At 39.3% G+C, this 21575-nt stretch overlaps 1 protein-coding gene across 2 annotated transcripts in view; it reads right to left on the reverse strand.

Annotated features, from left to right (window-relative positions):
• Positions 1 to 21575, reverse strand: part of slc8a1b (solute carrier family 8 member 1b) — a 212397-nt gene that overhangs the window by 170851 nt on the left and 19971 nt on the right. For both annotated transcript variants that reach the window (XM_041789129.1, XM_041789128.1), the window contains exons 2-4: positions 17353 to 18279; positions 13280 to 13444; positions 7719 to 8509 (exon numbers count right to left, since the gene is read on the reverse strand). In XM_041789129.1, the coding sequence (XP_041645063.1) occupies positions 7719 to 8509; positions 13280 to 13444; positions 17353 to 18228 (1832 nt within the window). In that variant the 5' untranslated portion in view covers positions 18229 to 18279. The remainder of the gene's footprint in view (positions 1 to 7718; positions 8510 to 13279; positions 13445 to 17352; positions 18280 to 21575) is intronic.

Below are 21575 nucleotides of genomic sequence, written 5' to 3' on the forward strand. Positions count from 1 at the left end.
AGTGGTGGATAAGTATTTGCAGTACTGCTAAAAGGAAAAAAAAAAACCTAAGGTGTTATTAAGTCTAATAAAAGTGTCTTAAACATTTAATTCATTACAAAAGGAACAAAATGAAGAAGGGGTGGGCTGAAGTTACTTATTGAGATAAATGTATTTTACAGCCATTTCAGGTGCAACAAAATAGGAGAGGTGATGCCAGAGGAAATGATGTTTCCAACCATCTATAGCCTCAGATGTTTTTCCAATATGACTTTCAGCTGTGCCGATCTAAATTAAAATAATTGGCTGCAGCAGGCTATGCCGAGATGGTGGGAGCAGGGTCCTAAGCTGACTCCAAGCGCACTGCAGTGAGCAGTTTTTCATCATTCAGGGCCGCCTCTCAGATGTGTTAAAGTGGCAAAACGCTGCACCAAACTTTGAAATACCTGCAGGATTACCAATAGAAGGAGGAGAAACTTTGAGGTAGAAATAATGGGGTTTCTTCTTCTTCTAGTAGAACAAAACAGTGCTTAATAAAGTGCAGCTATTTACCATTTATTTTTTCAATATAACAGCCACGTGCAGTTTGATTGAAAAGTTCCTTCTGCTGAGAGTCGGTGGTGGTTGCAAAAAATGATATTGACATTACTATTATGACATTATGTGTGCATGATGATATGTAAACAGTTTGCTGGGTTTTCTTTCACTCAGTTTAAACTCATGCATGCACAGTTACACAACTGCACTAAAATCTACCTACTTCTCTTTGTCTCTGTGCCAGTACTGATGTTGATTCCAGACAGTGGCCAGGATTTCTCTAAGTGTCATCTTTTCATGAAGCCTTAAATGATGCCTGTATGTTGAAGTGTTTAGGAGTAGCAGCCTGTTATCGTCGCTATGTGACCACAGTTACTTAGGGTCCTTTGTGGAGTGTCCATATGGCACGGGTTAAAGATGTCTAAACATTCTCTCAGAAAAAAAAAAAGATGTAATATGTTGCTGCTATCAGTTCAAAACTATGTATTTCCAAAATCACAACTTTTTAGGGAATGAAAAAAACAAATTTTTCAAATAATTTAACACTGGATGGTCAAAATCAGCTGCTTTTTGACACTTTTATTGCTTTAAATTGGTTAAAACCCACTGACAGACATGAAGGGTGATGATAGCACTGATTTATGGAAATATTAAAATATTGAAAAATTGAGTTGTGATATTCAGTTTTTGTTTTTTTGTTAACTACCTTTCACCTGAACTCGCTGAGGTTCCATTTGCAGTTATCCTCAGGTCTTTGTTTTAGAAAAAAATAAGTTTGACATGGGGAAAAAACAACTTTTTTGGTTTGTTTTAGAGTGTTACCTTGTAGGTGCTTGTACCTTTAATGCTTCACAAACAATACTGAGTTTATTTTTCAACAGGCCTGCTCACAGAGTCGATGGGAACCTCCCCATTTGTGATTTATTAATATCAATGCATGTGTGTTGGATCAGTAGCATTGGCGCTAGCATCCTGGCTAATGGTTACCTCATTTTGGAGCTGAAAACTGTGTCAAGCTTTTATTGGGTTGTAATTACCTATTCAAGCAACATTTTAAACCAATTTTGGCACTTGTTCCCAATTGTTGACATCTTTAACCAATTATTGCCACTTTTTAAAAGTCTTTCACCACTTTCCACCATTTTTTACACTTTTTTTCTTAACCTATTTTTGCTACTTTTTACTCATTTTAGCCAATCTGTCACCACTTTTCACCACTTTTATCCAATTTTTGCTAATTTCCCTTTTTTTTTTTTTTTTTTTACTTCTTTTGGTAATTATCAAACATTTACCTTTTTACTCTTCCTTTATTTTCTTTACAATCCATAACAAGTTCTTTTCCCATGGTTAAGTTATTTTCTTAACCTTTTTTCTACCTGAAGTTCCTTATTTTCCTTCAATATAAAAGCAGGTCTGTATCCAAACAGTTTAAGACGGTACAAAAATCCTAAATGAAACACAAACAGTTTTAAATACAAAATAGAATTTCCAAAAATGGCAGAATAATTGAGATTAAGAACAAAATTCTAAGATTATTCATGATTAAAAATTTTTAATCGTTTCTACTATCATCATTCCTTTGACTCAGTACATGCAGTGTATATTCTGACCGTATGTGAATGGTCAGAACTTGTAAGGATGTGGGTTTGGACTGGACATGTTGTGGGTGCAGGAGTGGTTGACACTCACTGTGGGAGTGGGTGGTAATGGTCAGAAATGGCCACCATAACTATAAAGTGCTGCAGGAGCACTGTCATACTAACATTTGCAGTAAATGGTTGTAGTAACTGAAGTATGTGCACTGCTGTAGTACATCGGGGGCAATAGCAATAATACTTGAAATAGGAAAACATTGTAGTTGATTCAAAGATAGCATCGACCATAACACTGGAACCATCTACACAGAGAAATACCTAGAATGAAAAGGAGCAGTTGTCTAGGCCTGCCAAAATCTGCCAGCTGTATCTGCACATCACACCACAAGGTAGCAGACAAGACACCCACATGTAGGACTGAGCTGGTACTTTCTGTCAAGTACCGCAAAGCAAACAAACCCAGAGATAATCTGACACTGCTGAGAGCTGTGGAGTTGTCTGTGAACCCTCTCTTCTACCCCCACTCCCTCAGTTTCTCCTACACGTACACCTTTCTATCTTCTAAAGAACACCCAGAGAAGTCTTCACAAACAATTTCAGAGACCAATTTGACTGGGCTCCCACATAAAAGAGAGAAATGCAGGGGAATGGAATGGAAAACCATAAAGTGAGCAAAGAAAAGTTCAAAACTTTGCAAAATTTTGCTCTTTCTCTGTGCCATCACTCACTCAATCACTGCCTTCCTTCTCTTCAAGCATAAGAGCCTCCATTAACACTTTCACATCTCACATCTGCTTTTCCTCTAAAAAGAAAAAGAATCAGGGTAGAATTAGCCTGAAGGCAGCCCTATTTAGATCAGCTTCCTTTTTCCTGCAGCAGAATATCGAGTGCTTTACCCAGTAGGAACATACAGTACTCAGAGCCATGGAGACTCATTGACTTATTGAGAACTTGCTGACATTAGGGCAGATTAATTTCATCCATTTCATCTATTTAAACTAGCAGAACAAAGCAAGTATAGCTAGCAGCTAACAAGCACCTCAGCCAACCTCCTTAACTAATCATCCAGATGAATTAATTTTAACAACAGACGTGTTTTGTTAGCCTGATGTGCTCAAGTAGAAAAATATAAGTAGCTGAACTAAAATGAACAATCAGTTGTAGTACCATAAGAAAAAATACAATCATGGTTGTTTTACATCAGGACCTCTGCTGCTATTTATGGTATAGCTGTTATTGAACAGTTCAACCTTATCACCAAAGACAATTTAGATGAGTATTTACAGAAAGTATTCAAACCCCAATCACTTTTAACATTTTTCTCATATTACAGCCTGATGCTACAGTTGAAAAAAAAAAGTGTTTTATTCTTGTTAATCTACACACAGTAACTCATCATGAGAAAGTGAAAACAGAATTTTGGAATTTTTTGAAAATTCTTAAAAAATACAAAAAACCTGAAATTACACATTTACCTAAGTATTGAGACCCGGGAAATTTAGCTCAGGCTCCCCCCTTTCTCTGGATCTTTGCCAAGATGTTTCGACATCTTGACTGGAGTCCACCTGTGGTAATATAAATTGATTGGACGTGATTTGGAAGGCCACATACCTCTCTATAGAAGGCTTCATATCAGAGAAAAAACAAGCCCTGCTGCCATAAAGCCCAGACTGAAGGGGGGCTACAATGATAGTTAAAATTTCATTGCATTTACGGACCATGTCCAATAAATTTAATTTACCACAGGTGGACTCCAATCAGGGTGCAGAGACATCTCAACGTTTGTGAGAAATGGGAGGAACCTGTGCTAAATTTCAAGTGTTTTTGCAAAGGGTCTGGATACTTATGTAAATATGATACTTCAATGTGTTATTTTTAATAAATTTGGAAAAAGTTCTAAAATTCTGTTTTCACTTTGTCATGATTGGGTTCTGACTGTAGATTAATGACAATAAAATTGTGTTTTGTTTTTTGACTGTAGCATCAGACTGCCACATAAGAAAAACAAAAAAAAAAGGATGGGGGTCTGAATAGTTCCTGAATGAACTGTAGATGCCACATTAGTTGAGATGCTTTTAACTTCAGGCCTGCTATAGCTTTAAGTCATCCTGCTCCACTTCTGGATCCTGTCTTTAGAATCGAGATGGATGTACACAGGAAAATACACATACACACAGTGACCATGATAGCCAGAAAAGTAGCAAATCATTTGATTTTGTCACACCGTTATTAAAAGCCACTTTAGTTTTAAGAGTTTTAGGCAAAGAAAACAATGCTTTCAGCCACAGGCTAAAAAAAAAGCCAGCCCTGCAAATATCTGCTTAAAGAGATAAGAGAGAGGACTGTAGTAACCAAGACAACATCTGTCCCATTCATTCATCATGACTGGCTGCTTTCTTTTATGTCATCACAACCTTTTTTTCTCACGGTCTGAACAACATTTTCAAACCAGCAGTGCAGGCAATCTTGTAGTTTCAAACCCAATCTGCAGCAACTTCCAACTGATGCATGCCAGAAAAAAACAGACAGAGCTCTAAATCTTGTTCCCAATGTGTAATATAATCCGTTTTTTTCCCTGTTGTCACATCACATCCAAACTAGTTTTAAAGGCCTACAGTGGCAGCAGCAGGTCCTTCTCTTTGGGTATCAGGAATGCAAAAGCAGCCAAAGGATAATTGTTGGAATCCAACCTAAAAATGGGTCCAATAATACAAGAGTCGGGTCCAATCAAAACAGCCAATCAATATGCAAGGCCCAAAAGCAGATTTTGACATCTGTTCTGATGTCATGGCAGTAAAGGCAAACGACAGACTGTGTGTTAGTACAACAGACTGTGTTTTGATAGAATTTTCTTAATAGTCCAAGGCTGTCTGACTATTCTCAAAATTCTGCACATTGTCTAAATAATATCTAAAATGGCCAGCTGTAGAAAACTGTGAAGTTTATTGTATCCTCACTATAACCGCACGCCTAACAGGCCTACAGGCCAATACCAGAAAGCTGCACTGCAAAACAGTAATTTGTGGCGACTTGGAGAACACGCCCACCTTGCCATGTGTGCACATGAGTATGAGTGAAAGAGAGTAGGAGGTTGCCCAGGAGCTCACCTCTCTGAGCATTTCACACAAAAACAGTCATTTTGCGCACACGATGGAGTGTGAAAAAGGAAAAACAACAATTTAATGAGAACCACGAGAGCACTGCCACACCGAGAGAGTGGGTGCAGTCTGTTTTACATGCTTTCACATGTGTGTGTTTGTGTGCTCTTGTCAGGACAGGTTAAGAACAATTCAGCTTCATACAAAAGGAAAAATACTGACAACAGCTTTTAAACAGTTGCATGGTAGCTACACAAGAACAAACACTTCCACAGTTCCTGGATGCTACGTAAAGCCCAAGATACAAGTAAAGCTTTAGTGGAGAGTATTGAGCTTGCAAAGAAAAATCTGATATTAATAGTGTTGACTTTATATGACCTTTAAAAGCAAACAAAATCCTCAACAATGAGACTGATTATTTCCATTTACACATTTTAACTTTTAGTAGTTGCCTACAGATGTGTGACAGACGAACTGAGTTAAAGACTTCATTTATATTTTCTTTAGCAAAGATCTACAAAGACTGGACTGCTGAAAATGGATCAGACTTCTTTCATCAGAATACCCATTAGTGAGTACTAGTAGCCAAGGGGTTCTGTCAATGTGCCTCATGTACAGTGGCTGTTGTTCAAATCCAGCCTGTGGCTCCTTTAGAGCATGTCAAGTGGTGATCAGCTGATTATGGGCATTCACCCTCTTAAGTACTAAGCTATTTAGATTTGTCCGATCAACATGCACCTGTCATATTTTAAATCTGTTATCCTCTCTTTCACAGTCAGCCGGTCATTTTGGTGTGGATACTGCAACCCTCCTCCACCCAAGCTACCTCCATTCAGTTCATCAGCCTCTAGTCCAGATCCTTACAAGTCTTCTGCTCATCTCATCCTGCATATCTCATCTCCTCCAAGCCACCTCATTGGTTTCCGGTCCAGCTTCTCAGAAGTCCTCCATCCCTCATCAACACCACCACCAGTGTCTAGACTCCATATGGGGGTATCCTATCTCTGCTGCTGGCCTTTCTACCCCCTTCAAGTACATGAAGTTCATGATGGAGTCTAATCTTAAATAAATAATTGTTAAAATTGTATTAAGTCGCTCCTGATTGAACTACAGCAAATCCTGGATTTAACTTCTGAGCTTGATTTTGACTGGGTTGTATTTACTATTAATACAGCAACAGTACGACAGTTTACAGTGCCATATATCCTTGTAATTATTGTTTCAGTATTCACTTGATACTGTTACTTAGAACCCCTATGAATTCAAGCGTATTGTCAACATCTGAGTCAGCTACTGAGTAAACATTTGACTCAGTGGATCATGTTACCAGCTGTGCTGGAGTAATGACTGAGTGAAAGGATGGCAAGAAACACACTCCAGTATGTTTTCACTGCAACAGTTTTCACAGTAACAGACTATTAGAACAAAAGGGGACTTTGGAATCAGGTTTGGTTACAAGCCAAAGTGCTCAGCATTGTGCAAACATTTGGCTGATTGCTGCAGCTAATTCCCCACACTTCGCTTCCCTGCATGAGCTGGCTGTGAGTGGAATCACCACTGTGGTTAAAGGCCTCCTGAAACGTGGTTAAACAGCAGTCACGGACCTCACTGTGAGTCACCATCAGATAAAACAGCTTCTGAGCTTGGCTAAGAAGAGCTTTGAACTGTGATTGTGGCATTTCACGGCAGGGGTCTACCCATGGAGTTTCAAGTTCTTTTCACAGGAAAGACAACAGAAAAGGCCTCTAGCTGACTGCTTGAGCGGTTGCTCTGGGATGTTCCCACACAGTAGAAAGTCACCAAAAAGGGCAACTGACAGCTTCCTAAAAAGGCTTTGTGATCCTAATTAAGTTGTCTAGATCTATGCTTCCTCTTTGCATTGCCCTGATTCCCCACTGCTTATTTAATCAACCTGGAGTTTTCATCAACAAGCTCCTACTGATATATATTCACTGCCTTTTGTACAAAAAACCTGTAGCCCTGTTTTATTTCCCATGTCTTGAGGTGCATCTACTTAAAGTAAAAACATCAAACGTCCAAAAATAACCCAGTTTCCCAAGATCTTGGCTCTTGCAACTCACAAGCTAATCCTATTGTGTTGGCTGTACAGCAATACAGAGCATGGAAATCAATAAAACCCACAGAAGACTAAAACAGCAGCACAAAAGCATCCAAAGCAAAGAGGGATGAAGAGACGGATGGAGATAAAAGAAGTGAATGAAGAAGTTACAGGAGAAGATACAGTTAAGGTAAAAAAGCATCAAAGGTGGGATGGGGAACAGTGGATTTATCAAGTCCTCAAAAAGCAGTCCGCCTCGCTGCTCATCGTGATCACCACATCACACCCACGCCATCGTTTTGTCACATCATTGGCAATAACATTTGCAACATCACACTGATTCAGAGTGTGAAAATAATCAAGAAAATCATGCAGATAATGAGAGTGAAGCTTCCAAATATCTGCATGAATAAATATGATTAACATTTTAAGATAGATTAATCGACTTACAAGATTTCGTCGTTCTGAAATTCCAGGAGGCCATGAGTGTCTTCAAAGTCTTCTCCACCCCCTCGGGCAGTTCCCTCCACCGTCTTGTATGGCAAATGGACCACACCACGAGCTCCAGATGTTCTCAGCACTTTCACCTCCATGGTGCCGACGCTCTCGCTCACGTGGCATACAGGCTCCTCAAAGGTAAAGATACCGGCATGGTCGTCATCAAAGATGGTAACGGTCGCTGTGGAGGGTAAGCCAAGACACGCCACTGAGTCCACATGATTGGCAGACTCGCCTTCCTCTGGCTCCTCCCCTTCTGAGGACAACACTTTAACATTTGAAAGGTGAATCAGGAAGTTTTCATCCTCTTCAAAGATGTCATCATCGATGATCCCCACACGGATTTCCTTCATCGTCTCGCCAGCCTTGAAGACCACTACTCCCTCTGTGAACTCATAGTCTGAGCCAGCGTTGGCTGTGCCATCTTCTGTACGGTACTCCACAGAGATAGTTTTGCCCAAATCGCCACCACGTCTAATCACATTCACTGCCACTGTGCCGCAGTTCTCAAGGCACTGGTAAGAACCAGGCTCAAAGAAGATCTTAGAGATGGGATCATTATCACCGGCATCAGAGCGAACCTCGTGCATGCTAACGGCTTTACGTGCCTGGTCAGCTGCATGTTTCTTTAGGATGTTGCCAGCACCCGTCATCAGTCGAGTGGCCTGGCAGCGATAGAAAGCACGGCTCTTCTGCTGCTGGCTCAGAACCTGGTAGTTGGCAAGCTCAATAAGTTGTTCCACCTGGTAAGAAAGCATATCAAGACAAAGAGTTAAGGATTTTTTCAGCATGATCAGTACATTTGGTTGTTACAAGTGCATCTAAAAAAACTGGAATGTAATTAAAATGTTCATTGTTTTCTGTGATTTTAAATCAAGAAGTGAAACGTCCATATATTCTAGATTCATCTTATACTAAGTGAAATATTTCAAGACTTTTTTGTTTAATCTTGATGATTATCGTGACATTCTAATATTTACCTCAAAATATTAGAATATCACAAAACACCAGTCCAAAAAAGGATTTATGATACAGAAATGTTGACCTGGAAAGTTGCTCATTTATGCACTCTGTGGGGTTCAGGTCAGGCTGGCCAATCAAGCAAAGTAACACCATGGTCAGCAAACCAGTTTCTTTTAGTTTTGGCTTTACTGTGGGTAGGTGCTAAGTCCTGGAAAAGGAGATCAGTATCTTCATTGGAAGCATGAAGTGCTCTAAAATCTCCTGGTAGACTGCTGACAGCGTTGACGCTGGACTTGATAAAGCAGAGTAGACCAACAGCAGCAGATGACATGGCACTACAAACCATCACTGACTGTGGAAATTTCACACTGGACTTCAAGCACCTTGGATTCTGCGCCTCTCTGATCATCCTCTAGACTGTGGGACCTTGATTTCCAAATGAAATGCAAAATTTAGTTTCATCTAAAAACAGGACTTTGGACCACTGACCAATGGTCCAGTTTCCTTTTCTCCTAAGCTCAGGTGAGATGTTGATGATGTTTGTGGTTCTGGAGTGGCTTGTCGCTAAGAGCACGATACTTGGCTCTTGCTCCACTGACTCAAGCCTTAGTTCACACTTTGTATAGCTCCCCTAAGTTCTTGAATCTACTTTGGCAATCCTCTGACAATCCTTTTCTTACCACACTTTTCCCTTCCAGTCAACCCTTCATGAATATGCCTCTGAGAACAGCCTGCTCTTTCAGCAGTGACCTTCTGTGGCTAACCCTCCGACAACGATTGTCTTCTGGAAATTTGTCAAGTCAGCAGTCTTCCCCATCAGTTGTGGTTGTGAGTACTGAACCAGAGTGAGAGAATGACAGCTTGGGAAACCTTTGCAAATTGGATTTTTCCACAATATTCTAGTATTTTTAGATAACAGATTTGAGTTGTTTGTGAGCTGTAAGCCATAATCACCAACATTTAAAAAAACATTCTTGTAATGTTTCACTCTTAATAAAGTGAAGGTAGAATATATGGAAATGTAACTTTGAGATGCACCTGTAGTTTAAAACGATAAATTACCAATCTCCTTCAGTTTGTGTTACATCTTCTATTGTGGGAAGGAAGGCCTCCTTAATCAACTTAGATAGAGAGATAGAGAACATGGAGCTTTTCTGGCTGAATCACAGAGTTTCATCTGGCATATCTAAATAAATAAGATGCAAGTATGTGATGTGGATGAATCTAACTTTAGAAGAAGTGACTAACAACAAGTCATACTGCTATGATACATCAACAGAGAAACAGAAGTGACATTTCTAGCAACAGTCAAGACAGTTCTCCAAGACAAATAGCTCTGACACAGATACTCAAGGTGTGTTGAGGAAAACACGAACAGCAAGATAACTTAAAGTTGCCCTTTAGTGAGACCAGCTTCAATGGAACAGGATAGAAAGCACTGATATCCTAATGGAAGGAGTCCTGGGTGTATCCAAAGGTTTTTGTCCTTTTTCCTGATTGAACAATGACCAAGCAATTTCAAATCTTTTTATCTTAAAATGAAGTTGGTTAAAAGCCACTTTGAAATGACTGCTTGGCATATAGGTATATCAAAATTGTCATTCTGTTGAATAAACAATTACCCAACCATGACAACAAAAAGACTTGGCAGACAATACAAAAACTGGTCTATGTCTGCTTCCATATTTGCACTAGATAATCTTCCAGCAAACAAGTAAAAACAAAGATCCTTTCAAACATAGTTATTATCTAGGAGACAGAAGTCATTTATCAAATGAGTAAACACAGAAGTCTTTGGCTTACTGTTGAAACTCCTTGGTAATATGGACCAGGTTTCTACTTTCTGAACTTTTCTACTGAACTTTCAAAACAGAAACTGTCATAATCACCCAGCAGTGGGTAGAGTCCACCAGAAAGAGTGGGCAGACACCCAGTTTTGTCTGCAACAGCCAACAAAGAAAATGAAACTGAGAATTTCGAGATTATTATTATTTTGCAAATGAGTGGTACTGTTGTAAGGTGGTGCCACTGTTTGCCCTGATGAATAAAATTTAAGCCTAGAAGTGTTCAAGCCTTACTAGAGAGAGAACACAGCACATACTTTAATAAATAAACGATAAGGAGCACTTTTTCTCAGCTTCTTCACTATTAGGTCAGCCTGTGAATCTGTGCCATCAGAGTCTATTTCTGGGTGAAAAACAAAATGAGAAAGTTGTAATGAAAGGAGTCCAGTTTTGAAGCTACAAATGTGCTGCTGCTGCTCAGGTCTACAACTACAGATGAGGACAAAATTATTAGCCTCCCTATGAAAAATGTCATTCTTATTAAAGTATTCCTTAACTTCTGCTAAACAGAGCAAGGCTTTTAACTCCTTTTGTCCAACATGCTTAAATTATTTAATTTTGCATAAACTTATTGCAACAAAAAAACAAAAAACAAACCACCAGGGTCCTAATTATAAGTCCCTTTAAACTGACCTTCCTATTGAACCATAGCACAAACAAATGTTGTGCAGTGATTGCTTTAACTTTGTAATGCTCAAAACTTGTAAAATCAAGTTCAAATTGAGGGTTATCTTCCAATTTACACACAGTATAAAAACTCTAGTAAAGATTTGAGCTGTCACTGGAGAAGCATTATGACAAAAAAGAAAGAAATAAGTTTAGACTACATAGTCTACATTTGACCCTGATGTGTTTGTATTTGTGAAATAATTGAGTTTCTGTGTGCAAAGCAAAATAATGTAAGTATCAAAAATAAAACCAGGATGTTTGAAAAAAGCTGCTAAAAATTCCTTGCTTTGTTTATAAGTACTTAGGAAATACTTTAAAAAGTGACATTTTCACAGGGGGGATAATAATTCATCTGTAAGACTAAATTTCAATATCAAGTAAAACATAAGAGCAATGTAAAAGTGTAAAAGTCTTATTTGTTTTGAACAAAGGGTAAATCATAATTTTGTCTATAAAGCTGAGGACATAGCACAAATCTGTTATAGAAAGCTGTCACGCTAAGGCGAAAGCCATTTCACCAGCCTTTCTTGATGTTTGCAGCTGATGAGTGTTAAATCTTGTAGAGACAATGGGAGAAGCACAGAGGATGATTGGCTGTTATATTTTGTGATCTTTTCAAATAAGAAAAGTCTCCAAGAATTTCACAGAGGTGCATACATAAAAGATGCTACCATAGCATCAATGTAAAGGACAGAGGGTTTATATACATATACTTTTATTTCTTTGTATAACTTACTGCTCATTTACCTGCCTTCATGCTTAGATTTTACTGTCCTGTAAACACAAGTAGCAATTTTAAGACACTCTGTTCTTCTAAGAAATCAGATAGAAAGACAAACAAAAAATGAAATTAAAAAAATGAAATAAAAAAAATGAACAAGCTGTAACAGAAGTGTCTGTGTATATTTTTTAAATTTACATAAAAATATAATGGTGCTCTATGCCCTTTGTAACTTTCTCTTTTAATAACACTATTATCAGATTAATTCAAGAGGTTTTGAGACTTGGGCTGCATTCATTGCCATAATCACGGCAAGCAAATAGAAAGTACGTCATCTACAGCTGCTTAGTTTGGATTTCCATACAAGAAAACAACTGTGAAAATTAGGAGAAAAAACCCTGCAGGAGTGAAGGGAGGGACTTTGTGTATTTTTCTGTCAGCTTTTATTTCTACCTCTGTGAGGTCCTGTTGGGGCAGCTGTAGGTCAGTGGTCGAGTTGGTTATCTTTCAACCAGCATGTCAGGGGTTTAATCCCCAGGTCCTGCAGTCACATGTCAAAGTGTCCTCTAGCAAGACACTGCTCCCAATAGTCAGAAGACTACAAAAGATCTATAAAAGCTAAAATACATTTACAGAGTTTTCCATCCATACACAATACTTGGATTGCCCACCGAAGCACATTGCCAGCCTTTCTTCCTTATATATAAATATGTATAATAAATGGAATCAATCCCTGAAATCATCCGTCTGTGTGCTCAAGAGAGAGAAAGATAGATGTTTGCTGGTAGTTCCACCAGTAAACACACAGATTGAGGTATGATGTCACATGTTGAAGCTGAAGCCTCCTGTAACTTTATTTTAATTTCTGCAGCTGCTTTCTGTTGATTATATCCTACACTCTTAGTTCAGGATGAGTATTATCATATGCATCATCAATGGTCTCAATACACATGAACCATCGATTACATCTAGCTATCAAGTGAATTTCAAATTATAAGTAAAAGCTATTCTATGAAGTTAAGGGAAAAATTCTGCCAGTGAATATTTTAAAAGAGCAGAAATGTACAAAAACATAGTTATGTACTTCTAAATGTTTGAATAAAGAGAATAAAATAAAGTAAGTTGAGCAGGTCAAAGCTGTTCGTGCCACAAACTAAAATAATTTAGAAATTAAAGCACATTGACAACAGATATAAACCTTATAGTGATATAAACCCAGTTTGCCACCACAGCAAACTCCACCACTCAGTAGCAGTGTAATTGTAAGGGAAACACTCATTTACTGTTCACCAATTGTTAACAATTTGTTGACTCACCTCCTTGTCAGGGTGTTTCTGTTTTAGCTCCTTCAGGATCTTGGCCATGTCTCTTCGGGTCTCCTCCTCATCAAGATCCTTCTCATCTATATCCAAACCCAGCGGACCATCCAGGAAGTCAACACCATGAGAGTTCAGCATCTTCCCATCCATCTCGATGTCCACCTTACAATGGAGGAGAAATCCATAAAATCAGAACCATTGATTAAATCTCAGGCTAACCTTTCCTGGTGTCATCTTGGATGTTAATGAACAAGAATCCAGTCCTAGGTTACAAGTACATTAATGAGTTTAGAGAGGCTAAATCAATTAACAATGGATGTCAATTGTGTGTGTGTGTGCCTAAACATGTTAACAAATGTCAGCCATCTGTTTCCTTCAGAGGATCGGGGGTTGTCCTATGGTTGATCAAAACTCAGTTTTCTTCTGAGTACATTTAAACTGATTCGGTATCTTTTTGGCTTTTTTTCCAGCAAGACACTAATTAAAAACACAAGTTTTCTTTTGTTTTCACCAGGGGAACCTCTTATTTTTTGATTTATTTTTCTATATTTTTTAAATAAAAATGCAGGTTTACTCTTAAAAATGGTTCTTCATAATCTCATCAAAGAAGCAGGAGGAATAATAGCACAAGTTATTATCACATTTTGCGAAGAGACTATTAATTAACAGAGTGAGGAATAAATGTACCCAGAGACGTTACACACATAGTAATAAGATATTTGTTGTTTACTGCATGCAAGTGCACACAAAGCAGCAGATAGCAGTCAACAGAGGAAATGAAAGATTGTCAATACCTCAAATGTATTTGTGAGCATTTCAGTAATATGCTTCACAGTATGAGTTTACCTTGGCAGAATCCCATTCATTAAAACAGAAAATTGTTCCAGACACATGATTCATTCATTAACTCACTTCCGCTACCAAAGAGCACCTTATCTGCTCCTTTGTTACTTTTTCCCATCACATGTTTGGACAGGAACAGATTCATTAATTTCTACAGGTTGGCTGGCTGTTTCCTAACTGATAAGCAGAGCACACAGCATGAATGTGTCTTTCTTTAGAGGATATTTCTGAAAGAATTTTAAATTCTTAAGTGCTTTTTAACAAAATGCTAGTCATATGGTTTAATCAATAAAATTAAAGGTTAAACAAATATGTGCATCCTCTTAGCTGGTGTTAAAGATGCACTTGTTTAGCCAAGAATAGTAACATGATAGCAGTTGCTTTATTTTTTCACCTTTTCCAAGCAAAGTTATCAAAATACAGTCATATACATACGTTTTAGGCATGTAGGGTGCTAAAGATTTATCACGGGGCCTAGTGTGCCACAGCACAGAGCTGGAGAGGGGGATGGGGCAGCCTAGGTCAAGCTTGACAGCATGTTTTTTATCCATGCCCTTTCCCCCTGGTGATATGCCCATGGTGACTGCTGGTAGTTTTCAGGCCCTTGGGATATCCAAAGCATGACCATAGGCTTGTGGCAACCCTACTACCTGCCTGGACTGTACCCTAGGCCGTGTTATTCACCACATCCATCCCTTACTGTGCCCTAGAAGTGTGTATGTGTTATTTTTTCAACAGATTATTTTCAAATGCCACTGGAATATGCAAGGACATCCAGAGCACAACAGGGGTTTTGGCAATCCTCCTTCCTGCCCAATGTTGCCCTCAGCTTGGATTACTCGCCATCACACAATTTCAGGCTCAATTTTTGGCTCAAACATGCCTAAAAGTTCTGCGCAGTACTGTATGTGTAGGTTTGCATGGCTTACATATGACTAATTATTCAAGGATAACTCAGAATTCATTTAACATCTCTATAAAGTAACATCTGTGTTTATATGTTGGTGAGAGACAGGGAAATTAGCATTATAACAGTATAGGTTTCCATTTGCTGTCTTTATCATTCATCAACTGTTTAAGGCCAAATAGTTGTTAAACAAAGGTCGATGGGGTGTGAGATGGAGATAAACTCCTTTTAATCATATTTACATGGCATTGGCTATCATTTCTGTTGTTTTATGCACTCTTTTCTTGAAGATAAGAAAAATAAATTATGAGAAAAATCTGACAGGGTATGAAACAGGTAGATTTTTTGGGAAAATTTTTAAAGCATTCGGTCTTTGGGAGCACTTACAAAACTTGACAAGACTGTTGAAAACATGCATGGATGTATTTCACATTCATCTAGGGAACTTCCAATACAAAATACTTTAAAAGAACAGGACCCTTAAAAAAAATCTTTCAAGGCGATCTTTGTGGCTAAAACTTGGTCTCTTTCGGTTTAGCTCTTTGATCTTGTTTTATCAAAGAAATGTGGTCGAGGTCGGATTAAACCGCAGCTTTCCGCAGCTACATCCAATCTAATGGCTACCGGTTCACTAAACTCCACCTGTAATGATTGCAAACTCATGCCAAAGCAGGTTGGCAGAAGAGCGAAAACATCTTTTCTGTCATGAAAAGGTTCAGTGCTCTTCTTAGCTCTTCATTTAATAAAGAAATATGGTCCAGTTCTGATTAAACTGCCACTATCCTGTAGATACATCCAAGCTCACCACTACACAGGTGGCAGCCGATTCAGCAATTGGCTCACATCACAAAAAAAAAAACCAAAAAAAAAAAAAAAAACCAAGCTACCACCTCGTTCATTTCAAATGATGCTGATTAGTAAGAACCATGTTCGATTTATCTCGAACGATGTTGATTGGAGCTAGTCAACCTTGATTAGCCTGATGACAGACATGGCATCTGGCCAATTCGTCTACTTTGCAAGATTAGCACCATGGATAAATTCACAGATAAAACATTTTATTTAGACCTTGTGACTTGTTTTGTCAGAGTACTCACACTGGTCAAACAATCTAGACTTTGGGGGTCTTAAACAAAGTGTGAGTGCATCTTTATTATCAAGGTCACTTTCTTGGACCAAACATACCAAACATGAGCAAACAGTTTTGATTAGAGATGCACCACTTGGTAAATCAGGGCATGTACATACGTTTAATGCAACAATTTAGCTGATTGCCAGTTCCAACACTGTTATATTCTTCTTTACCAATTTGTGTTGTCAGACTCCAACGCTGGCTACATTTTCATGTTCAACCCTAAAAAAAGAGTTTTTCCTGAGTGGAAACTTCTGTCCAAGGGAATACTTTCCTCTGAGTCAGCAGTTTGATACAAAGGTTGCCATCATTTAAATGATATGACACAAGAGATAAGCATCAACTACTAGCAATGATGTCACAATTGCACATATGCCTACATCTGTCACTAAGGCCTATATTAACATGGATAAATGCTAAAGATGCTCCAGTACATCAGTTTAATATCAGTTTCAGTCAATATTGGCCTTGTTGACAAACATCTGCCATTGGCAACTAATGTGGCATCAACCACTATCATTATCCAATGATTATTTGTTGTGGCCAATTCATTTCATGCTGTCATCCAGTGCACCTAACTGCTAAATTTACTGGGCAGAAGAACCCACCTGTGAGACAAACTGATCTGTTTTTATAGTCAAACATGAGAGAAAATGTTGGCAATATAGGAGTGTTACACTAAAAAAAGTGAGGAAAATAAAAATGGTACTGGCCAAAGCAATCATCCGTACCAGTATTGCCCCTAATATTCACAATCGGTGCATCTCAAGCTGATATGAATGTTACACTGATGTGATAGCGCATCCTTGGGATATCAAACCTTATTGAACAGAAACATTTTAGATGCACAACTGTGTCAGAGTACAAACACTTATAACAGATTTTAAAGCAGATGTGTTTTTCTGAGTGAGTTTGGCTCTCCAGAAACTTCTAAAATGTTGTACGCCACCCAAACAACAAAAACTAAATTGCAATAAACCAGAGGCTTTCTAGATAAAAATGGTCTCTGAAGTGTATCAGTGTTGCAGGAAGCTTTCATCATTGTGTGGATAATTAATCCTGCTACTACTCCAGCAGTGTTGTGAGATGTTCTGCTGCAGCAGTAGAGGGGGAAGTAGTGGCACAAAGTACTAGTGTTAACTAGTGCTACTGTGGTGGTAGCGGTAGGATTCATCCCTCTAAGCCTACCTTGGAAGGTAGTGGACGGTCACCCTCGGTCTCGATGATCATGCCACGCTGTTTCCCAGTGCGGTAGCGCTTGTACACATACTTGTAGAACAGCAGGCGGCGGTCTGCAATCCAAGCAAACACCACACAGATGGGGAAGAAGAGGAAAGTGAGCAGCCCTTCCCACACCTGCACCACGCCAGGCGAGATAACAGACAGGATCAGATAGAGCCAGATGTAGGCGAAGATACTCCAGGTGGCCGTGACGAAGAAGACGCGGAGGTGTTTGACCTTCCTCGTCTCGCCATCAGGTACCACGTAAACGCAGAGGCCGATGATGACGAACATGTTGAACGCCGCAGAGCCAACAATGGTGGACGGGCCGAGCGTTCCAGCATTGAACCCATGACCTATGACTTCAATGACAGACAGCAGGATCTCAGGAGCTGAGGAGCCCAAAGCCATAAGGGTGAGATTAGAGACGGTCTCATTCCAGATCCGAACAGTGGTGGTGGTGGTTTCTCCATTGGGTTTCTTGATGGTGATCTCCTTCTCCTGTGATGTGATGACCTCTATGGATGCCATGAAACGATCTGCAATGATTGACACGCCAAGGAACATGTAGACCAGGGCCACAAAGTAAACTGTTGCCCTGGCAACCTTGTCACCAAATGATGGATTTAAAGGCTCCCAGACTGGTAAGAGCACACCCCTTGAGCATGGCTCAGCCTTTGTGCAATCAGTTTTATTTGTGGAAACCGCCGAAACAGAGCCTCCTAAGTTATGCTCTTGGGGAGCGCCGGCCATGGAGGGATGGAGCTCAAGGAGGAGAATCACTGTGACAACTGCTAGCCTTAGGCCAGGTGACAGGAGGGACGAGTGATCCAAGCGGCCCATATTGACGTCTGGACCAGAACTGTGTGGTGATGATTAATGGGGTTGGTGAACCTGTAGAGAAACAAGAGGAAAAAAGATGACTTTTTAGAGCATTTTAGATGTGTCGAAGGTTTCAATTAGAAACTTCTTTCAGAAGCATTATTTCATTTTAAAAAGAATGATACTTGATTTCACAACATTATTGACCCCAAACCCTCACCCTAATTCCTAAAGATAGACTCTAAAACTAGAAGTTACTTTTACAGCAAGTAACCAACAGTGATTTTTTTCCTTTTCCAGTTAAAATGTAATGTATAATTTGTTTAACCACCAGGAAACAGTGTCGCTGTGCAAGGTCGATGTGCATTTGTCTGTATAAACAAAGCTGACAATCAAAAGTCACCTAGGCAGATTAATGGGGAAACCCTCTCACTAAACAGCACTCCATATTTACAGACATTAAAGGGAGACATTTAGGGTGACCTTGGGGATTCAAAAACCTTAAAAAAAAACACTACACCATAAAAATAAAAACACATCCCAGGTTAGGTGTTTGTCCAGCTGTGTTTTAGGTGTTGCGGAGTCAATAAAACCCCACCAGAGACAGACCTAAGATCCTGAACTTAGCATTACAGATTTCTAAAGTGCAGGTTGTAAAAGCTCATAGGCCTTTTCTGTTTCAGCAACATCCTGCTATTTCTCATGCAGCTCCACCAGGAGTGGATTCCTTCAACTGTTATTGGTTTTATCTAGAAGACTCAAGACAGTTTAGCTGCTGACCACGACTCTCAGAAGCCTACCTCTGCAGACCAACACTGTCAGACACCACCACTGTCTGGATGGATATACAGTCTTGTGCATACGTTTTAGGCATACATGTGTCACTTAGTAGCCAAGATTAAGCTCAATAGCATCTCTTATGTCCTAGCTTTTTCACACCTGGTTATACACCCAGAGACTGCTGCTGGGTTTTCAGACCTTTGGGACATCCACAGCATAAGGTGCCACCTGCCTGAATGCTACCCTAGGTCATGCTTATGCACCACATCCTCCTCTTACTCCATACTTAAAGTGTGGTCCTTTTTATTTTTTGTTTTTTCACAAATTCATTTACCATTTCCACAGGAATATGCAAGGACATCCAGAGCTTGACCAAGGTTGTATCATTCTTCCTTCATGCACAATGGTGGCCCCAAGGAGCTTACTTGCCATGTCTGTGCCTTACTAGTCCCATTGAGATCTGGTTAAATAAAGTTTAAATAAAAAAAAAAATTACATCCTAAATCTCTGGCCCATATGGGGGTGCGCGGTATATGCAGTAGACGGTATAAATTACATAAGTTTGGCCTACGGTAGAGATTTGGACTGTACCGACCAATCGCGATAACGCTTGTTAATGATGCCATTGTATCTGCCTCAGTGTGAGTTAGCAGGCAAAAACACGTGTTTTTTCCTCTCAAAGTCTGACGGCTGTACTGCAGCTAAGTCAGTGTGCTGTCTCTGTCAGATTGCCTAGGGCTTTTACACAAGCTAAGTGCTGCTTTGGCTGGTCTCAGAGCCCAGCGCTGCAGCTACTTCTCTTACAACGGCATAAACAACCGTTTGAAAGTCTATTTTAACCTATGACTCTCTTTTCTAAGTCCACAGTGAGTCAAAGATCTAGACTGCGATGTTAAATGAGGTCAGAAAAGCTGCTGTAAACCAGCCGTATTCCCCGGTTCGGCAGCCAAAGCTAAGCTAACTCAATGCTAAACACAATACTTCCGTCAAGCTCTTCAAAATAAAAGTCCGCGGCTGTTATTTTTCTGTAACGAGTGCAGTTAGACAGAAGTAAACCTAGAGAGACTTAAAAAAATAAAACATGTTTTCTGTGTTGCTATACTTAGAGATAAATTGAGTTTGCCATCAAAGGTTTGTTTTAATGGGTTAATAACACTTGAATTGGGATTAAAAAGCATTATCTCTTTTTAATTTTGTAATACTGTGATATAATACCGTTATCATAAAAGGCAAGAAAACCACCATAATATGATTTTTAGGCAATATTGCTCAGGCCTAGGCCCACACATGCCTTAAAGTTCTCTACACTACTGTGCATGCAAAAAACTTTCAAAATAAAATCAGATAACATTTCAAGTTAGGATTAGAGCAAGAGTAAGGGCAGGGTGAGTTAGGAAAAGCCTGGATGACAGTTAAACCTTGGTTAAATCTTTTTTATTGCATTGAGCCTTTTTTCACCAAATGTAAGTAACGTGCCCTGCAAACCCTAATTACAAACATTTTAACATAGCTAACTTCACAGTGTGCTTACATAAAATAGCTCATCCTCCATGGAAACCGATAATGCAACACTTCTAAAACAGCAAATATGTTGTACTGGCAATTATGTCCCTTCTGTTCTGATGGATGTGGTGTCTCACAGTGGTGGTCTGGAGGAGAGGGCCGGTTGCCTTTTGAGAGGGTTCTGACTGCAGACCAATGCTCTCAGGCAGAGCATTGGTCTGCAGTCAGAGCCCTCTCAAAAAACTGGCAACAAAATTAGGCATTAAATTTCCTTCCATTGTCCCCAGGTTAGCAAGTACCAAAAAAAGAAATACAAAGAAGCATAAAGAAACTAGTTACTAACACCTCTAAAAAGCAGTGCAGAAAGGATTTTCCTTAATCGGCCAGTCTCTAGGAGAGCACAAAATCCCAACACTGAGACTTCAAATCATCACATTTGATGATTTTCTACCAAAACATAAACAGAGGCAAAATGAAGTGCAAGGAAAAAATAATTAGTTAAAAATCAATTTAAAGAAGGAAACATGTCCCTGTAGCCAAGCACATTCTCAATTCAGCTACCATGTGTAACAAGCTAATTGCACATTGTTGGGTCGTTTTCCAATGGGAGTATAGTCTATCAGAACAGGATGTGTATGGCTATGAGAATAGATCATACACAGAGTAATCATCTACGTATGTAAACGTCTTTTCTGTGTGGCATTCAGACAGTATAAACCATAGTTCTAAGTTCTTTTCTACAGAATTAAAGATGCCTGGATTTGTTTGTTTTTCAAATGTTCCTCCATATGCTGACAGATAATAAGATATGACCCGCAATGCATTCTTTACAACATGATTTGCCAGAGGGAAGCAGTTGTAGTACCTTAGGCCAAAGAGCATCAACAGAGCCCTGACAAGCAAATTATAAATACAAGTTTACCACCAATTTAAAATCGGTTCCAAAACACACAGGGGACCAGTGTGTAGTTGGTATTCAATATGACAGAGGAAGCAGGCAAAGGCAACACATCCTCCAGTTAGGTTTCAGGGGATTAAAGGAAAAAGGTGAACAGTGCATTCAGTGATGCCACACTTACAGAACA

Source organism: Cheilinus undulatus, linkage group 6, assembly GCF_018320785.1.
Source record: "Cheilinus undulatus linkage group 6, ASM1832078v1, whole genome shotgun sequence".
In the NCBI taxonomy this organism is placed as follows: Eukaryota; Metazoa; Chordata; class Actinopteri; order Labriformes; family Labridae; genus Cheilinus; species Cheilinus undulatus.